The 20,020-nt window shown below is 34.5% G+C and overlaps 1 protein-coding gene and 1 long non-coding RNA gene across 7 annotated transcripts; one reads left to right on the forward strand and one right to left on the reverse strand.

The window, feature by feature from the left end:
• Window positions 1–4,213: 4,213 nt before the first annotated feature.
• On the forward strand, window positions 4,214–6,975 carry LOC147949022 (uncharacterized). 2 transcript variants are annotated; one of them, XR_015581649.1, is made up of 2 exons: window positions 4,214–4,604; window positions 5,949–6,415. It is a non-coding gene; the product is annotated as an uncharacterized LOC147949022 (long non-coding RNA). The 2 variants fall into 2 exon arrangements; XR_015581648.1 differs by lacking the exon at window positions 5,949–6,415 and adding an exon at window positions 6,521–6,975 and having other exon boundaries at window positions 4,356–4,604.
• A 5,032-nt stretch (window positions 6,976–12,007) lies between these two features.
• On the reverse strand, window positions 12,008–19,786 carry LOC104728114 (calcium-transporting ATPase 5, plasma membrane-type). Of its 5 annotated transcripts, XM_010447153.3 has the most exons (35): window positions 19,513–19,786; window positions 18,991–19,416; window positions 18,768–18,872; window positions 18,622–18,664; window positions 18,376–18,470; window positions 18,162–18,293; window positions 17,973–18,062; window positions 17,790–17,859; window positions 17,590–17,660; window positions 17,429–17,512; window positions 17,263–17,340; window positions 17,110–17,184; window positions 16,838–16,918; window positions 16,679–16,761; window positions 16,459–16,567; window positions 16,320–16,375; window positions 16,119–16,161; window positions 15,967–16,050; window positions 15,737–15,874; window positions 15,574–15,639; window positions 15,393–15,488; window positions 15,076–15,192; window positions 14,848–14,988; window positions 14,689–14,748; window positions 14,250–14,405; window positions 14,041–14,157; window positions 13,815–13,913; window positions 13,539–13,676; window positions 13,330–13,433; window positions 13,152–13,197; window positions 12,855–12,983; window positions 12,668–12,769; window positions 12,476–12,567; window positions 12,308–12,389; window positions 12,008–12,214 (listed from the first exon to the last, which is right to left on the reverse strand). In XM_010447153.3, the coding sequence occupies exons 2-34, from the start codon at window positions 19,234–19,236 to the stop codon at window positions 12,338–12,340; spliced, it is 3,198 nt and encodes a 1,065-aa protein (XP_010445455.2). In that variant the 5' UTR covers window positions 19,237–19,416; window positions 19,513–19,786; the 3' UTR covers window positions 12,008–12,214; window positions 12,308–12,337. The 5 variants fall into 5 exon arrangements, with proteins under 5 accessions (XP_010445455.2, XP_087343321.1, XP_087343319.1 ...); XM_087487195.1 differs by lacking the exons at window positions 16,119–16,161; window positions 19,513–19,786 and having other exon boundaries at window positions 18,991–19,338; XM_087487193.1 differs by lacking the exons at window positions 16,119–16,161; window positions 18,622–18,664; window positions 18,768–18,872; window positions 18,991–19,416; window positions 19,513–19,786 and having other exon boundaries at window positions 18,376–18,507.
• Window positions 19,787–20,020: the final 234 nt, after the last annotated feature.

Below are 20,020 nucleotides of genomic sequence, written 5' to 3' on the forward strand. Positions count from 1 at the left end.
ATAAATAGATGGTTTGCTCCATCACAAATCATCATAAGAACAAAACAACACATAAAGAAAAGAGTTTATAGGAAAGGGGAGAGAAACCTTATCTTCCACCTAAAGATCATCTAAGAGTTTCTTTTCAAGCCTTCAAGCCATTGAAGAAGAAGAAACTATTCAAGGAAGCATCATTTCTACAATGAGTGGAGGTATTACTTTAACCCTCTTTATGATTCTATTATGTGATTAATATAGATGTTTAAGATTTTGGGGTTCATGTTAAAAGTATCTTTAACAGGTAGTAGTAACATGATGATGACCGGCCTCCAAATCGAGAGGAGCAATCTCAACTGCAGATTCAGAGCCGCTGCCTTTGTCATCCGTACCGGCTTCCAAATCACCGCCTGACACATCTTCAGCTTCAGGAACAGAGCCGTCGCCGCCACCAAAAACTTCCGGAAGGTTTGGAACTGCAACATCAACATCTGCGTGTACAGATGAGCGGCCGGCGCCGAGACCAACCTCTAGATCTCCCGGCTCTCCTCCTTCGGATGGCCTCTTCCAAAACATGAACAATGACCATTTAATCATTGAACGTACTCTGGTTCTTGTAAGGTTATTGTGTGCGGGACTGGACTGATGTACGGACAATGAGATGCCACTGGAAGAAAGAAAGAAAGAAAAAAGAATTCAGAGAAAACGAACGATGCTTTTTTTTTTTTTTGGATTAGTAAGATTCAAAAGGATGTTGGGAATTAATATGGAAGAAAGATAAGAGTATCTTTATAGGTAAAATTCAAATAACAAAAATTAGTTGAATTAAAAAATAAATGAATATTCATTTATGAATGCCCAAAGTTCAAGTCTTTTCAAGTTCTCATACCTCCAAAGTTGGTTTTGGATTCATTTCTAATTTTTCTGTCCAATTTTTTTTAATGATAACAAATTACATATATCTTTCAAACATATATTGTTTTAGCAATAAGGCGCTATCGACTATCGTTACTATATATTTGTGTTATGTATGATAACAACAAGAAAATAAAATTCTAGAACTAAAAAATGAGGTGAGTGTGACGAGTAAAAAAACTAATTGATTAAATCACACGAAATATTTAAACTGTATATTTGTAAAGGTTTGTAAAGTTGTTATCAATCAAACCCAAAAATTTATTCGGAGGTTGACATATATGGAAAAGAAAGAGAGAGAGAGGGTGACCTTAGGATATTTTTGTCCCTTTTGTCACATTTCGACATTTACGTTCTTCCATTGTGATAATTATATATAGTTCAAAATTAAAACAAATGTTAATGTACAATAGTAGTTTCGATAAACTGGATATTACTAGTATTTTTTTCTATTACAATTAGTGGATTTTTGGTAACTTTAATTAAACACATATAGACTAAACTGGTACATACATTTCGAAACAATATAATCTTATCAAAAACAAAATAAACATTTGAGTTCCAATGGTACTATTGAAAAGGTCTTTTTAAGAAAAGAAGAAAATCTAACTTTTGAGAGTGAAGGAACAAAGCATGTGGAGACCCAACCGTTTATATTATTACACAATCTATAATAAATAGTGTCAGAATCTGCAGATACTTGTGTTCGTGACTTCGTGCCGCCACCACTTGTCTTCCTATGAATTGACTTCCTTTTCTTCTCTCATCATTTTCTTGTTCTTTTTTTTTTCTTTTTCAAATGATACATTAATACATCCATAATCAATAAACATTAATTTTAGTGTTCACCAAAAAAACATTAATTTTAGTAATTCTATGCATCGTAAGTTTTATGACAACATTCTTTTATCTTTCAGTACTTCTGTGGGTTAGTTGTGTCACTGTCAAGTTGCCACCACCGGCCGCAAAAACGGAACTGATTTCTCTTTCCTATTGTTTATTTCTCTTTTTTTTGTATTATTATTATTTTTATTTTGTTGTCAATAAGAATTAGCTTAAAAATTATATTTTATCTTGAGATGAGAGTTATGAAGATTCAACCTTTTTACCTTTTAAACTCTAACGATGTGAATAGTTGCAGTATTTGAAACGAACAAATCCGTCTGCAGATTAAATCGTTCTTTATTTATTATTCATCAAGCGTATTCTATAATAGTATGGTTTAAAAAAACAGAGATGCGGATTAATTGCAGATCGCTTTTACATACAAATAAAATTGATTCGTAACAATTTATTGCTCGCCTTAAAGATATAATGATCCAAACTGAAGACGGATTTAGCCGTTCTAACTGCAGTTACTATTTCAGACCCTAAATTAAATATTCTTTAACTCATACAAACAAGGGTAATATTAGTAACTACCACTAGACTCAAAAAGAATTAAGAAAATATCACTGAGTCACAAAATTTTGGTAACTACCATTTTTCAGTGATGTGAAAAATCAAAATTGCCTTCAAACAAAAGACAAAAGATGTATCAACATTACGTGTGATATTAATAAATAACGTGTAATACAAAAAAGATGCATGTTATAAAAATAAAAGACGACGGAGATTCCAAGAAAATTTGAGATTTAATGAAATAAAAATGAAGATCTTTGACTGTTGAAGGGAGAACGCACACATAAATATATAGAGAGTTAGGATGACACTAATGTTAATAGCATAGGAGAAGTAAAGAAGGTGGAGAATCAAGAACAATTGGAAAATGAAGAAAGAGGAAGTGATGGTGGTGTTGGTCTTCATGACTCTAGTTCAAGGTTAATTAAAGCATTTGAATTAATGGTGAGAAAAAGAGAAGAAAAAAGGTAAGGAATGAAGATGAACAGAAATGGAAGTTGTTGTATCCTTAAACTCAAAAAGAAAAAAGGGTATATAGAGAAGATGAAGGCAATTATACTGTATAGTTTGGGTATTATTTGGTCAAATGCTAGTTCCTTAATTTCTTTATAAAATTATGATATCTACTACATATACCCTACAAACAATCACACAAAAAAGTGTTCATATGCTGAATTTGCGGATTGCATCAAGCTGTCAAATGATTATCCTGTTTTAGTAATTGAGATTGCAATAAAAAAAAAAAATCATTGTATTAAAAATCTTAACAATGCAACCGCTTCTACGTCCTTCTTTTTTGCTTTTGAAAAAAATCAGAAACTGAAACTTTTAAGGACATGTACAAAAAGGAATACAGAGAAAAGTCACTCACTCCTTTCTAGCCCTGGGCATTCGGATACCCATTCGGGTTCGGATCGGGTATTTTGGATTTTCGGGTATTTCGGTAAAGGGCTCCTAGACCCATTCGGGTATTTCTAATATTCGGATTAGGTTCGGATAAACACCTATCAGATTCGGATCGGGTTCGGGTATCCGATTACCCAAAATATATTTTAGATTTGAGTTTGGTTTTGAATATTTACATCTTAAACTTAACAAAATACTTGAATTCAATTCGAATTCCAAACAAATCTGAATTCAAATCTCTCAGACTCCAATATTAAATGTGAAAAAACTATGGCAAACACATTTTTTGTTGAAAATGACTTATTTTGTTTTGTATTTTTCATTTTATATATTTTTAATATGTAAAAATAATATTTTGGTATCCAGAATTCATGAGTGTGAAATAAAAAAAATGCAATTAAAAATATAATAAGTAAAATCTCTCATATCTAAAATTCCAAAAAAAAAGTTGCATTTAGTAATATCTAAATACTTGAGGTTTTAGTATTAGTCAACAAGATTAAAGTGTCAAAATGGTTACAATGTACTTACTAAATGCCTTAGGTGTTGGGTTCAAGTCCTACCAGTGGCTATTTTGCACTGGTTTAATAGTAATATTTATATATTTTCGGGTTAGTTCGGGTATCCGTTCAGATATCGGATAATACCTGATCGGGTTCGGGTATCCGATTTTAATAAATCCTAGACCCATTCGGGTATTTTAAAACTTTGGATACGGATACGGGTTGGATTTTTCGGATCGGGTTCGGATCGGATTTTCGAGTTCGGGTATTTTGTCCAGACCTACTCCTTTCTCATAATAATGAACATATAGCACTGGACAAAAGTTTAGTCAAAAAAAAAAAAAAAGCACTGGACAAAAGTAAAATATAGTATTTAATTTACTTGAGGGGAATATAACACGTTTCCTGTTTTTTTTTGGAACTTTTACAGTAATAAGAACCTTACTTTTGCTTTAGACCATCCACAATGGCGTGGATTTGGCCCGTCCCCAATATTTATTGGATTTAAATTTAAATGAAAAAAGCCCAATATCTGAAAAACGGTTCTTATTTGGGGACGTTTTTTTACCGTCCTCTTCGCCACGTGTAGCCGTGTGATTTGTTCTCGAATAAGCTAGGTCTAAAAAAAATGTATTCGGGAGACAAAATCATCCCGAGTTCTTTCTTCTCCCTCTTGACGGCGACCACGAAGGCGATTCGATCCTCCACGACGTTCTGTTCTTTTCACCGGAAAATCTTGCCAGATTAACGAAGCCGATCTTCTGTCGCATCCGAAGCCGGTCCGATCTTCAATACCTAAGACGTCCAGCGGTTCGATCTTCTCTCCCGAAGCGATCTGTCCCTGTCACCTGAAGCTTGTCCGGCGGTTCGAGCTTCTCTCCCGATGATATCCGTCTAAATAAGGTTAGTCTTCTTCCCACTACATGAGATTTAACCTTGATTGGCGCCGATTATCGAATTAGGGTTAGGGATTTGGGATTATCGAATTAGGGTTAGATAATTAGGGTTTGCGAATTAGGGTAATTGAATTAGGGTTATTCAATTAGGGTTAATTAATTGGGGTTATTGAATTAGGGTTATTGATTTAGGGATATTGAATTAGGGTAAATGATTTAGGTTATGTTTCTTTGGTGTTTTTTTTGTTTTTTTCATTTGTTCGATGGATCGTTATGTCTCTGTGTGAAGATCGAGTTGTGTCTGTGTCGTTTGTCCTTTGCTGTAGTTGTTGATCTTATAAACATGTTTGTGTCTTGGTCAAAATTTTTTTAAAACATTGAGTATCGTTAAACTTTGGTTTTTTTTTCTTAAATGTTAAAGGATCATCATCTTTGTGTCTCGGTCTATTTTTTTAACATTGAGATAGGTTAAATTTTTTTTTATCAAGGTTTTCAATTTGGTGATTGTTGTGTCATTGGTATGGTTGGTAAAATGTTTTTGACATTGATTTTGATACAACTTTTGGTTGATTAAGATAGTCATTGTCATTCGTATGATTTTTGGATAAATTTTTTTAACAATGTCATTCGTATGATGTCTCGCATTGATTCGTATGGTTGTGTTTTTTTTTAGGTTTCTCATTTGGTAGTTGTAATGTTTACTTGTAATAAATTGGTAGCATTGTTGTGTAGTTGGTTGTATTTAATTTTAGTGTTGTTTGTTCATAGTTTCTTGTTTAATTTGGTAGTTGTAATGTGTACTTGTCATAAATTGTGATTAGACATTTGTTGTTTGGTCTTTAAGTTTTGATAGTTATTGCAAGTAAGGTTTTAAACCATAAATCTCTTTCATTTATCTTCCCTTTCTCACTTGTAAATGATATTCACTTCTCTTCTATACTCGCATCTCTTATCTTCGCATTCCTTCTCTTCTATACCCGCTTCTAATCTCTGCTTTTCTCTTCTCTTCTCTTCGCATTGATCATCTTCTATACCCGCTTCTCTTCTCTGCTCTTATCTTCTCTTCTCCTCGCATTCCTTCTCTTCCTTATCCGTTTCTTCCTATGGATTCTAATAATCCCTTCTTTCAGTCTTCTTCTTACTTCAACTTGCTTAACAGTCAAGAAGAAGGTGGTTTAAATGATAACTTTCATTGGGAAAGTTATCCACCTTCTGGACAGAGCTCACAACCTTCTCCTCACAGCTCCCAACCTTCTCCTCACAGCTCCCAACCTTCTCCTCACAGCTCGCAAGAAACACCAAAAGAGCGCAAGGAGAGAAAGACATGGACACCTGCTGATGATGACCCCAGCTCAGCCTGCAACAAAGAGGAAACAAGCTGGTGAAGGTTCGCAGTCATCAAGCTGCAGTGTTGAGGAGTCTGAGAAGAGGCCAGAAGGGATCAAGGCTGCCAAGGCGAAGAGGAACAATGCTCAGTCCACAAACGTGAAGACTCTTGCTGAGTATAAGAGCATGTGGGATGTCAAGAAAGAGGAATTAGCTGAAAAGGAGAAACTACAGAAGCTGGCCATCCTAGACACTCTCCTAGCCAAAAAAGAACCCTTGAGTGCGAGTGAAGAAATCATCATGAACAAGATAGTGTCCCAGTATTTCTGATATTATAGAATGTGTTTGTTGTTTGTTTTTCTTGCTTAGTACTCGGCTTATGTATTTGATTTGTATTCCCTGGTTGTTTGATTTGTATTTCCTGTTTAAGTATTTCTTGCTCAGTTGTGTATTTCTTGTTTCAATCTAAATTAATATAAGTCTATTTTAGTACTCGGCTATTGTAATTTCTAGTAACTCGGCTATTGTATAAACTAACTTAATCAGATTGTGTATTGTTGTACTAAGTCTAATCTGCTTCTTCTTGTTTATCTTCAGGTTACGTAAGACATGGGCCACGACTATAGCTATTCCCAGCCTTCTTCATCTGATCTGGCTGATAAGTACTCAGAGGACACTGCGGATAGAGAGCTAGATGCATTGATTCGTATGGATGAAGCAGAGTCTGGTAAGGTTGGAGAATGTAGTTAATGAGATATGTAAGGAAAATAAGTTAAGAAAATTTACTGATTTGCTGGTTGTAGGTGTAATCATCATTTTCACATGTATTTTGTTCATGTTGGTGTAATGATTTACACGGGTACTTGTTGTTTTCTTATCATGTATGTTGTTTTGTTTTGGTCTCTCACGGGTATTACATGTATTTTGACTACGGACGTGTTGGTCTCTGTCACGGGTACTTGTTGTTGGTGTAATCATGTATGTTCTTTTGTTTTGGTCTCTCACGGGTTACAAACTGGAACTCCACTATATATATGATAACTCACACCAAACACGACCAAACCAACAACACAAGTCATTTCTTTATCTTCCTTTCTTCATAACCAAAGTAGCAACTCATTTCATCAAATAAGATCAAAGCAACAAAATACTCTCGCTCTCTTCCTTTAACTTCCATTCTCTTCTTCTCTCTTTAATACAAAGTCATTTCTTCATTTCTTTTCCTTTCTCTTGAAGTATGTCCGAATTGGTGCTTCGACAGCTCGAGAATGTTTGCACGAATTTACCGCCGGCATCATCCAAGTGTTTGGAGATGAATACTTAAGACGTCCTACACAGGAGGATCTACAAAGACTACTCTTTCAGAATGAACAGCGTGGATTTCCCGGGATGATTGGTAGCATTGACTGTATGCATTGGGGGTGGAAGAATTGTCCCACGGCTTGGAAAGGCATGTATTCACGGTCAACCGGAAAACCTACAATTGTGTTGGAAGCAGTAGCTTCGTATGACCTCTGGATATGGCATGCCTTTTTTGGAGCTCCAGGTACTATGAACGATCTTAATATTCTTGATCGATCTAATGTTTTTGATGACATAATAACCGGTCAAGCTCCGGAAGTCAACTTTGTTGTCAACGGAAGGGAGTACAACTTGGCGTACTATCTCACTGATGGTATTTATCCAAATTGGGCAACTTTTATTCAATCAATCCGACTTCCACAAGGTAGGAAAAAATCTCTCTTTTCTAAAAAACAAGAAGCTGTTAGGAAAGATGTTGAGCGTGCCTTTGGAGTCTTGCAAGCTAGATTCGCCGTTATTAAAAATCCGTCTCGTTTATGGGATAAAAACAAAATGGCAAATGTAATAAGATCATGCATAATACTCCATAATATGATTGTCGAAGACGAACGACATACATACAGTTACCGAAACATTATTTCTGAATTTCAACACGGAGAACATGTGGATCAAACATTTACCGTTGGTGCCGCCGGTGTGGGTTCAAATATCAGCAGTACGATTACTCGTCAAACAAGACTTCGGGATAAACAAGCTCATGATCAACTAAAACATGATTTGATTGAGCATATTTGGACAAACTTTGGACATCTTCCGGATAATGAAGTTTGATTTTAAAATTTCTATGAGTTGAATAAAATGTTTGTTTTGGTTTTGATGTTTTTATGTTATATTTTTAATGTTATTAATTTCTAAATTGTATGTTTTTGTATTTTCTTTCTTTAAATAATTAATCTTTAAACTTTCAAAATAATATTATTTTATTTGGGGGACCAAACCCAAATACACACCAATGCTCCTACTAAAAATAAGAAACCCTCAAAATATTAGTATTAAATGTGGGGGACCAAAAAAAGTCCCACACCATTGTGGATGGTCTTAGTTGAATACTTGAATTGATTGTAAGCAATTGTAGCGATGTGCTCTTTCCTCCTTCATTTCTGTAATGGTCAACTTTTTTTCTTTCTTGACTAATCAAAAACATTTTAACAAAAATACAATATATTTACTATTATTAACCCTTACTAGTCTATATAAAACATAAACCATTTACATATGAAGTGATATAAATGGCGGATCTGGAATAAGTTTCTAATAAAGTCAATGAATTATATGAAGAGAAAAAAATAGATTTGAACCTATATTTATGGGGTCTTTTTTTTTTTTTTTTTTTTTGACTATATTTATGGGGTCATTCAAGAAATTTTAACCATTGTCTCTAATTTTTAATAACAAATCAGTGAAAATCTAAATTTTATTGAGATCAGTTTGACCCCACTCCCAGTCTCTCACCAACCTAGCTCCGCCATAATGCGTAATGTCTTTTTCTTCTTCCGTTTTGCCAATGAGATTTTAGTTATCCTATAAGAAATTATACTTATTTTCTTCTGTCTTTATCTCTCTTACGCGTTTTTTTTTTGTTAGCTAAAGAGAACATGGGTCTCTCTACCACTTTTTCGAACCATAGTCACTCTGTAAATATGTTAGCAGATGCGCATAAACGAGTAACTTTATTTGATCAAATTTATCGTTCTGCAATTTTGAAGCAACACAAGTACATTTGTTTTTAATAGAGAAGAAGGTTATAAAGAAAACACAATTCTCGTGAAATTAGTACTGTACAATGAGAATACAACTTTAATTCATCTTGGACCTACAATAAGTCACAAACCATCTATTAATTTGAAATACTAATACCAGCTTTAATGTTACCATTGAGTTAAGTTAAGTTATGATTCAAAAATATTACCAATCATGAACTAAACTATTTTTTTAAAGTTAAGTTTGAGTTACAATGTTTTATGATTGATTCACAATTTTGAGTTATGTCTTTTGTAAAATTCGTAACTCAAAACATTATTAACATCACGGATACTTCCAAGTGTTAGAATTGAGTTATGAGGTTTTTTTTTTATTATTCAAACGATTGTGGCTTTATTTATTTTAACTTAGTTTTGTTTCTATTATTATGCTAATCATAGTAAACAGCTTGATGGTCAAAGATTTTTCTAATTTTCTTTGTTATTTGACTCTTTCAAATATTGTTCTTAAGATTATGCACATTGGTTAATAAATTCAACACCCTCTTTTTTTTTTTTTTTTTTTTTTTTACTTTAACACCATCTTCTCTCTTTTCCACCTAAAAATTTTACACACATTTCAATTTTATGTTATACAATAGCTTTGTTTAATAAATTTAACATCTTATATACACTATCACTTTTATTTCATATTCTTATTTTATTTTATGATTTTGTATCTACAAATTAATTAATAACGTAGATTAATCTTAAATTAAAATTATTATATAATATTTATTTTCTTTTATATTTTATATTCTTAACTAAATTTCCTTCAAATAACAGTTATTATTATTAAAACAAATAAATCTACGAAAAACTACAAATGTATTAGAATATAAGCACGACATGACTAATAAAACACATAATTTAAACAGAACAATGGACCCAACTCATAATTAATATTCCAGGGTTATTTGAAATAATTCTGAAATATATAATTGTTGGATTTGGGTAGTTAGAAAAATTTTAGATGTTAAAAGAATTATGGTACGTATAGGGATCCATATCTAAGAAAAATAAGAGTTTTGTTTTTTTTGTCCAAATCAAATGAAATATTTACGAGTATAAGTATTTAGTTTACTATAAAAGATCTTAAATCATTTGGTGAAAAATAGCAAGCAAAAATACCTGCAGCCATTTAAAGGATGACACATATCATTATTTATATTTAAACAAAAATAACTCATCCACCCAAATTAATCAGAATCCGCGTATAGTGTTCATTTGTATTCTTTCTCGTCCAGCTGTTGAATTCTTTCAACACCAATTAACCCACGTCATTCTTTTGTTGTTTTCAACAAGCTTATTGTACAGATTCTCAACCATTGCATCTTTTTATTAAACACATCAATGTGACTTGTAATAGTATTTGATTTTATCAATTGTATTTTTCTATTTAAACCTATACAAAACTTTTCTAGATATTATATATATATATATTATATTATTATATAGCTTATAGCTTTATTGTCAAATAAAAAGCACACTTGAAGAAACAACAGTAATATGGTTTTTTAATCTCTTGATCCATCGAGTTTATATGTGTTTAAAGATATTAGTGCATATTACTGAAATATTTTATTTGTTTCCAAGAGAGTAACGCTTTATTTAATTTATTATATTCGAAAATGTTATTAGTCTTAAATTCTTAATACTATATTTAATTTATTTTTATAATATATACTACAGCTAATATATCATAAACGTTACTTCATTGCAGTCTAAAATGTTAATTCGTATTTCTACAACAAAATTATCTACATCGAACTGTCGTCTATACCACATCCACATAATTACTGTAATTTAATTTTGATAATTCGTGTTACCAGTCGAAAGCTCATATAGTTGTTGTGGTTTTCATCATTTCATGGATTAAAAAAATGTCCTAAGTGGGTTCACATAGGTATATACATATCTAGATTATTATTAGTAACAGTAACACAATTAGAAAAGAATCATAAACACGTCTGATGTATGCTTCAAGGGCGGACGTACGTTACGGTAAACTGGGGCACTTGCCACGGGTAAATTTTTTCAGATTAATGTTAATTTACATGAGATTTTAAGTATGCCTCTACTAAAATATTTTTTTTTGCCCCCATTACCTTATTTTCTTCTTAGATACACTTTTTGTATTGTGTATAATATTAAAATATCATACAAATACAATACAAAAACTTAATTTTGTTTATATTTCCTATGTTCAAGCCCATATTCTATTAATAAAACAAAATTTTATTACTTATCTTAACTTGACAAAAATAATCAAATGTTTTTAACTGATTTAATTTTATTTAGAAATAATAAAATAATAATTTAATATTATTGCTCCAGATAAAATAATTTTCTGGATCCGCCAACTGCTTATCCTGCGTAATATTATTAACTTCTTCGTTGTACCACACACAACATCATTTGGAACTAAACTGAACAAACGAAGAGCTTTATTAAGATACGGTTGAGATTATGCAGCGTTCACGTGAAAAAAAAATTATTTGAAGAAAAGAAAAAAAAAAAAAAGAAAAAAGAACCGTTAAATCTTTAGACAAAACCTCAACCGCCCCGCCTCTTTGACTTGATTTTTACAAACCGAGTAAAACCGCAAATAACACGTATCTTGACCCCTCGCAGCCGCAAGGAATATGGTTGTTGCTATGAGCTATGGTATGAATGTTTGTAGCAATGGGTTTTGGTTTGTTGTGTGTACGAGTTAACTAGTATCCCACCCGCTGCCTCTAACCGGTTAAAATTGTCCAAGTGCCTTGATTCGATCAACCTATGGCAGTAAACCTAGGAGGAATGGTGGATTTTCGTGTAGGAACCAACTGACATTCTCAAAGAAATCGATAGAGAAAGGAGGATATAATCGGGTAGATTCGATAAAAAAAAAAAAAAAAAAAAAAACAATTGCGATGAATCAGCTGGATCAGAAGATTTAGAAACATCCAATAACTCATGAAACGAAAATGAAGAGACGAACTGATTGAACAAAACTTATATAAATATATGACTCTCACTCATTTCACTCTATATATGTTGAAGAGGAAATGAATTTTGACTGAATTAACTGTACTATGATATATACACAGCACAATAATCCGGCATTATATAGTCTCTCACGCACACCCACGCAGAGAACAACAACCTCCTAAGCGACCAAAGCTAGACGGATGCTTCAAACGTTTACCTGAAATGAGAATTTATAAGTTCAGAGTAACTCTACTTGTCAAAAAGATTCATGTGTGATTCATTAGAAGATTAGGGAGTAAAAGGTTCTTACGGTAGTTGTGCCTATATGGCGTTACAAATCTCAGTTACGGTAGTATTGGTTGGCTGGGTAAGGGTAGCGAGTGGCGACTTGGCTGAAAAAAAATTTGAACATATATATTGAGAAAAATGGGAAGAGTAAAACTTCTATAAAGTAGTTGAGGATCTTTATGAGCAGAACCTGAGCAATCCCAAAAGACTTGTCGTCACCCATTTTTTCATGTCAAGCTTGACTGAAGAAATGAACATGCCTGCAAACTCCATTACGATTATCTGACACAGAAGGAACAAAAAGAAAGTAATTATGTTTTCGGGTTAGATATGAACAGAAAAAGAAGATAAATGTTGTAATCACCTTGTACAGAGGACTTACCTGAAATATAATAGTTGAAGTTATTGTAACGAGAAACATATTCTCCCTAAGAATTTCTTTGAAGGTTTGGTCTACACTTTGGATTTCAAACTCATTAAAGACCTGCGTTGTTATAGAAAGACAGAGACATGATCAATACATTAGCAAATGAACCCTGATTAGAAAGAGTGGGAAAATCGTATATTACCAGGCAGAAGACAAAGGAATTGAATATAAATGTGTTCATCACTTTTTCGGCATTGCCCGTATGACCATGCTTCAGATTCAGTAGCTTCTCAGAATTTATGAGCATCAGCGACAGCACTAGGTAAAATACCTGGAGGTAAGGTATTTCATGAAAGAAGCCTTATTTAGAGGTCTCCAAACAGTTATTTTTTTCACTAATCTAACTAGTTAATTAATTATGACCAAGGAATTGTATTTGCAGATTATATCAGATATTAAGATCGACACATGACATGGCAAGAAAATTTAGCCAACATACCTGTATGATCAATTTGGACCACATAGTCTTGGTTATAAGAGGGTCTCTGGAAAAAAAAAAACAGGAAAAAGGTATACATATGTATGATCAGTGTGCTTATATTCACATAGAACTTATAGTTTTTTTAAAGACAATATATTAATCAAATCAGATCCATGATCCTATTCAGATTTTGTACCTTATACCAACCGGTGGCTTTCCCATTAGGTGGCGATCAGCTTTTGGTCTGTATGCCAACGCTATTGCCCCTAAGATGTCAATAATAAGGTTAAGCAACAGAAGCTGCATCAGGGAAAAGCAAAAACTGGGTTAGAGAAAAAGGTTTCAAATCGTGGTAAAGCTGGATTACAAGATGATGAAATAACAAAGGGATAACATTTTCTGAACCTGCACAGCGTTAACTGGAAATGCATCATAAAACACAATCTCAACCACACAGATAGCGAATGCTGATACACTGACAGTGAGCCGGAATAGGATAGATCTCTGGACATTGGTGTATAGAGATCGAGCCCATATGATACACTGCATTACCCAAACAAGCCTCTAGCATCTTATCAAAAATGATTTAAACAAAATTTAACTGCCAAAAGGTCAACGCTTGCTCATCATTTTTGTATGCATTCTATAAGCATACAAAAATAATGCATATAATAAACCAACCTTGACAATCGTAGTAAAATTATCGTCCAGTATGATAATATTGGAATTTTCTTTTGCTGCTGCGGTCCCTCCAACTCCCATTGCGAGGCTGACATCAGCCTGTGCAAGGAAAACATGAATCATAGGTTGTAGCGATGATTGATATGTCATTCTATATATAGAATACAGATTCTCTTTGAAAAATAGTGCGAAGTGTTTTCATAGTTTTAATATGATAACTACAAACCTCGCGTAGTGTCTTTGGATCATGTATTCCCATCCCAGTGGCTGCAACTATATGCCCTCTATTCTTCAGTGCTTGGACAAGAAGAAGGTTGTCGCTGGGAGAAGATTGAGCAAAAACCTTCACATAGAGTAGTGTCTGTTAATTTTTGGCTCAATCCAGTTCATAATTTATATATATTAAACCACAAATATAGAAGAATAGATTCATACTAAGATGTCTTCGGCAATCTGCTCTCTTTCTGGACCGGAAAGTTCACGGAATTGGGCTCCTGTCCTTATATTACGGCCAGATGCATCCATCAGTATCCCACATTCCATTGCTATTGCTTGTGCAGTCCAAACGTCCTCGTTAGTCACCATGCACACCTGAAAGTCAGCATCTTCCACTCAGAAAGTAAATCAATAAAAGGCGTTGATCCAAAAAATCGCTTATACATATGTTCTTCCGCAACAAATATTAAAGGTGCCACTGCATATGATGAAGTGCCTAATAGTCGGTTTAGCAACTCAGAAAATACTACTACGCCAAACTCAGTTACAGGAAGAAAATTTCTTTCTACTAATAAAAGTTCAGAGACTTCAAGTGTCATGTATGAGGTAGAACAATAATACAGCAGTAACATAACCCCAAAAAAAAAAACCATGGCACCTTAACACTTCCGGAATTGCACAGTTGGATCGCATCCCTTGTGCCTGGCCGGCAAGGATCCTGCATGTTTTCAAAACGTTGGAATAAATAATGATACTAACAAGGTACCAATTCTTATTAATACAAACTTAAGTTTTAGGATGAGTGCTGGAAATGTACCTTTATACCAATAATAGCCAACAAAACAAGGTCTTGAGGTTCCTTAATGGTTGGAAGACTTCCCAATCCACAGGGTTGATAGGCAAGTGCAGCACAACGTAGTCCTTCCTTGCACATGTTTTCAATTGTTCCTTCAAAAAACTTAAGAGAGAACAGACTTATATTAAACAAATGCCGAACAAGAAATATGTGTATTTTTAAATTAGCCATCTACATTAATAAACAAACCTTTCGTTGCTGTTCATCAATTGCTCTGCGGTTGTTGGCCCTATCCATATAATCTTCGCATTTACTCAAAATAACTTTTGCAGATCCTTTCCAATGAACGTGGCCTCGTGTACCAATCTAGAAATGAATAATAAGTGGTAAAAAAAAACTATATAAGAATTAAATATGCAGGCAGATTTACAGTCAAACAGTTCCAGAGTTCTAACAAAGCTGCAACAAACTATCTCTGTGTCAAGTGAAAACTAGTATATATATGTGTGTGTGCGTGCGCGTGCGTATATATCTGCTCAACAACAATATAGACAAGGTTATGTTACCTGTAGTGCCACGCCTCCATATTTCTTTTTTGGGTTGAATGGTATAGTATGATGGACTAATGATGCTGACCTAACATCATCAAACTGCATTCCCAACTACAAAATAAAGTAACTAAGAGTCAGTAGTTATAAACATAATAGCTATAGCAAGCAGTAACGTCAGATTAGAAAGAAGCAAAACCTTATTCCCCAAGCGAAGAATGGCCTGTTCTGTTGGTGATCCATAGACCTCTGGTTCAGTGACTCCCTATAATTAATTATGAACTTACTAAGAATAATTCATATTACAGAATCTAATCAAAATAGTTTATATCCAACTCAACGCTGTAATCCAGGACATTTACCGTTTCAGAAACAACACTGCCATTTGTGTTTTGGGCAATGCCTTCTATGATTAGTCCTTTAAGAGACGTGGGCAACTGTGAAACATTAGCCATATCTTGCACTCTCCTTCCTCCAGCCCAGACATCAACCACGGACATCTGCTTAGCAGAAATAAAAAGCTTAAATGGGTACTCTGGGAGAATAAGAGGACACAGGAAAAATCTGATTGCATGTAAAAGAAAACAATTGCCTGATTCAAAGTTAAAATCCCAGTTTGATGACACAATATAGTTGTAACAGATCCCATTCTTTCAAATGCAGAGAGTTTCTGCACCTGAAAAAAAAAATGACGAAAGTTAAGCACTTGTTGATGCTCTAATGATGTTGTAAAAATCGGAATACCAAAAGTTTTTCGGTCATCATTCTCTTCGTTGTCTTTGCAAGGCTGATGGAATGAGGAAAATGATAAGATGAGAAACAAACATAAGTAACTGTCGTGATAAAAGAAATAATAAACTGCAATGGCATACTTTAAGGTTTCACTAAAGCTTTGTCTGATATGTATTTTGTTTAAACAAATTTTCAAAAGGATAAGAGACTTACTTCAAGCGAACGGCTATCGAAAGTCCAAAAGGCACTGCCACTACTATTATAGCAATCTGAAAAAGAAAAAAATTATTATGGTGAAGAGGTTACAAGAAAAAAGACCATATACCATTGATAAAGTTCAGCATTCCCGTACCCCAAAACTCAGGGATGTGATCACATATTCTATAGCTTCATCACCAGTGGTAATTCCGTAATTAAACATTGGAGTTCCATCTGAATTTTTGGCCCAACCACTAAAGTATCTGGAAATAAAAGTGTTGTTAGGTCCTTATTGCCAGGATGGAGATGGAGATCTTAGATCTGAATTCCGAACGTAAGCGCAATGGTAAATTGTAAAAGAAGGACAGACTTACCGGCCTAATCGAACACTACAGGCAACTGAAGCGAACAAAACGACCAACCAGCTGGCAGAAATCGCGAGCCATTTCAGGTATCCCTAGTAAAACGAATCATAGGTGATATGTGAGCAAACCATCATCGGTAGCAAGGAATTAGTAGTCAATAAAACAGACCTGGAAAGGCTTTTCTTCCTCAGTCTCTTGGGAAATCTCCATCTTCAACCCCCATTCAGTGTTCATTCCAACACTTGTAACCTTTAAAACACAGGGATAGAATAGAGTAGAATAGAGTGAATTAGAATAGAGTAAATAGAGTGATCAAGAACCATGTACAGAGAAAGCAAGCATTGTAATGGGATCTGTTAGAAGATCAGGAACCATATCACCTATGAAATGGATGTGTCAAGCATAAAAACAAAATTTAAGGACGTGGATCGAGAGCTTACCAGCATTGTACCTGTGCCTTTCATCACTTTTGAGCCAGATAACAAGAACGGATTTCTTTGTACATCTTTTTGGACCTGCTAATCAAAAAGAGAGATTAGAAATACAGGGGAGGTAATGATACAGCTCATCAAGAGGGGTACAGTACAGCATACATTTCCGACTGAGCGAGTTATTTCTTCCTCGTCAACTTTCAAAGAGTTTGCAACAAACAGGACACCATCTGCAGGTACCTGCAGAAATGATCAAAAATCACACAAATTAAGATGTTTCAAGACAGACAAGCCAAAGAAAGATTTCTGTTAAAAATGCGATGCTTACTTGAACACCATTCCTGAGGGGTACAATGTCGCCCACAACAATATCATAGATAGAAACCCTGACTCTTCTACCACCTCTAATAACCTGCAACCAAAAACGTTCAGCACACATTGTGGGCAAGGGTAACACCATGCAAAAATGACTAACTAGCAGGAACACACCTCTAGGTGTACGTTTCTCTTCTCCTTGCTCAACTTTTCAAATTGACAAGACTGCTTGTACTCGATTCTAGCTGCAAAATGGGAGAAAAAAACAATATAAAATCTGGTTGTTCACTATACTCTCGTCTGAAAATTGAAGTACGACGACAAGTATTAAGTTGGCAAAGAACTCAAGAATATCAAAGATTGTACAACGATACCTCTCACAATGACGTAAAGAACAATGGCCAAAACGATGCAAGCTTCCACATACCATCCATCGAAGATACCCTGCAAGTGACTCATGAGCGCGAGATATAGATAATAAATTCAGACAGAAATCTGAGTAGAGCTCAAATTATAATTACCAAACTTGTCGATTTAAGGAAGAAAAAAAAACTCACCTTTGTGTTGATTCGGAGCAGTGAAAGAATACCTCCAGCAAGCACAATAACCAGCAAATGATAAAACTTGCTAGCTCTCCAAAGGAAGCACTACAACAACAATCAATGGAAACAAAAAAAATTGAAAAGCTTTCCCAACTTTAAAAAACATAAAAACCGAAACTTTCTTGTCTACTAGATTGTTCATACCCAGAAACTCTTCCCCTTTCTGCAAGGGTATGTGTTCGACCCAAATGTGTGCCTGCGATGCTGTATCTCCTCATCGTTCCGATCTATGCCCAGTTTCAAGTCAGTCTTCAGTAGGTTTGATAACCCATGAACCTGTGAATCATCATCATCATCATCAAATGGGTAAAATCAGAATAAAACCTAAGAGCAAAGAATCAACGAAAGAGATGATTACCCCATTATATCGATTCAAAGCTTCAAGGCTACCATCTTTGACTAGTTGAATGAGTTCTTCCAATCCAATCCCAAACCCACCAGAAGTTGATGGTTCTGTGCCAAACCCCAAAAACAGAAACGATTTTATTTCGGTTTGAGTTTCCGGTTTAATAAAATTATAAGGTTCTATAGTCCGGTTAGGCGGAGAATACAAGAAAATTTTTTACGGGAATACGAAGATTTTACAAAAGAGTCAAATTAATACCGTTTGCTGAGCCTTCTCCTCGTTGGTCGTGATCATGTACATGCTTTTACCACAAGGAAACATCAAGATTAAAGAACAGTTCGTAAGCAAAACAAAGATCATATATCTACTAAGTACTAACTAAACTGAGATCATTTTACGCTTACTGATTGGTCAGGTGTTCGTGTTCGTGTTCGTGTTCGTGTTCTGTTCCTCCTCAACGTCTCGCTTATCACTCGATAAACCGCATCGGATGCTCTCTTCAACTTACCCTGTTTAGATTTTAACATTTAGATTCACCACCGTGCAAGCAAGACCAAGTAATATAACCAATGGTACTGAATCAAACAAGAATCATACAAAGTGAAAAGAAAAGTGTACTCAACTCACCCTCCTCGAGGAGCTGGGACGATGATCGGTACTAGTAGCAAGACCGGCTTCCAAATCCAGAGGTGCAGATTTCACATCTTCAGCTTCAGGTGCAGATCCACCACCACCAAAACCTTCCGGAAGGTGTGAGGCAGAAGATGAGTAGCAGGCGCCGCGACCAACCTCGAGATCTCCAGGGCCTCCTTTATCATTAGATTTGGTTGGCCTCTTCCAAAACCTCAACATTGAAAAATCAAATACCACCATTGATTGAGAAAGCAGAGTGATGACTGTGATCTACGAATAAAGAAACTAAAACTTTGAGAGAGAGAGAGAGAGAGAGTGAGAGATGTTTGGTATGTGAAGAGTGGTTTATCGAAGTTGGTAGTTTCTTTATAAGAAGGGTCTAACATTCCGAAAACCACGAGGTTCCTAAACTCTCTCCTCCTTCGTCCGATTAGATGGAAATCAACGGATACGAAATTAAATTAGTTGAATAATATGAAAAAGGCATATTCATTTTGAGATACCGACGCATCTTACGTGTTCCCGAAGGTTCTCTCACGAATCACCTGACTCTTACATAGTACAAAGTTTGTAAGAATTTGTGTATCGCTTGAAAGCTCAACTGGTCGATAACGTCTCCATTGAAACACCAATGCCCAAAGTTCAATCCTCCTTCGTTACTCTTTTTTCTTTTACTTTTTGGACTTCTTTACTTCGTTACTCTTTCCCATTTTTTTTTATATGCATTTCTCTAACTCTCTTTTCAGGGTTTTTAATACTATGAATCTATGATAATCGTTACATGTACCACAGCATCTCTTAAACATTGTTTTAGTAATGTATATATATATTTTTTTTTTGGTTGGAAATGTGAAATTGATTTATCAACCAAAGGCTGATTGGTACATTTCGGAAAAGAAAAAGAAAAAAAACGGTTGAGCTGGATAGGATTGGAAAGATCTTTCTTAAAAAAGCGAAGCACCACATGACCTCCAAAGCCTTTTTGTTTTCTAATACATGTAAGTCACGTCACAATCTCAGATTC

Source organism: Camelina sativa, chromosome 2 (genome assembly GCF_030686135.1).
Source record: "Camelina sativa cultivar CO46 ecotype springtype chromosome 2, ASM3068613v1".
Classification (NCBI taxonomy): Eukaryota; Viridiplantae; Streptophyta; class Magnoliopsida; order Brassicales; family Brassicaceae; genus Camelina; species Camelina sativa.

Bases quoted from the DNA above. Each gene is read 5' to 3' on its own strand.
- LOC104728114 (XM_010447153.3), bottom strand. From the start codon at position 19,236: ATGGTGGTATTTGATTTTTCAATGTTGAGGTTTTGGAAGAGGCCAACC. The intron at 15,875-15,966 runs GCAATTGTTTTC...TCTGCTAAGCAG, and splicing joins GGATTTTAACTTTGAATCAG to ATGTCCGTGGTTGATGTCTG. The intron at 15,193-15,392 runs GTAACATAACCT...ATTCATTTCTAG, and splicing joins ATGGAGGCGTGGCACTACAG to ATTGGTACACGAGGCCACGT.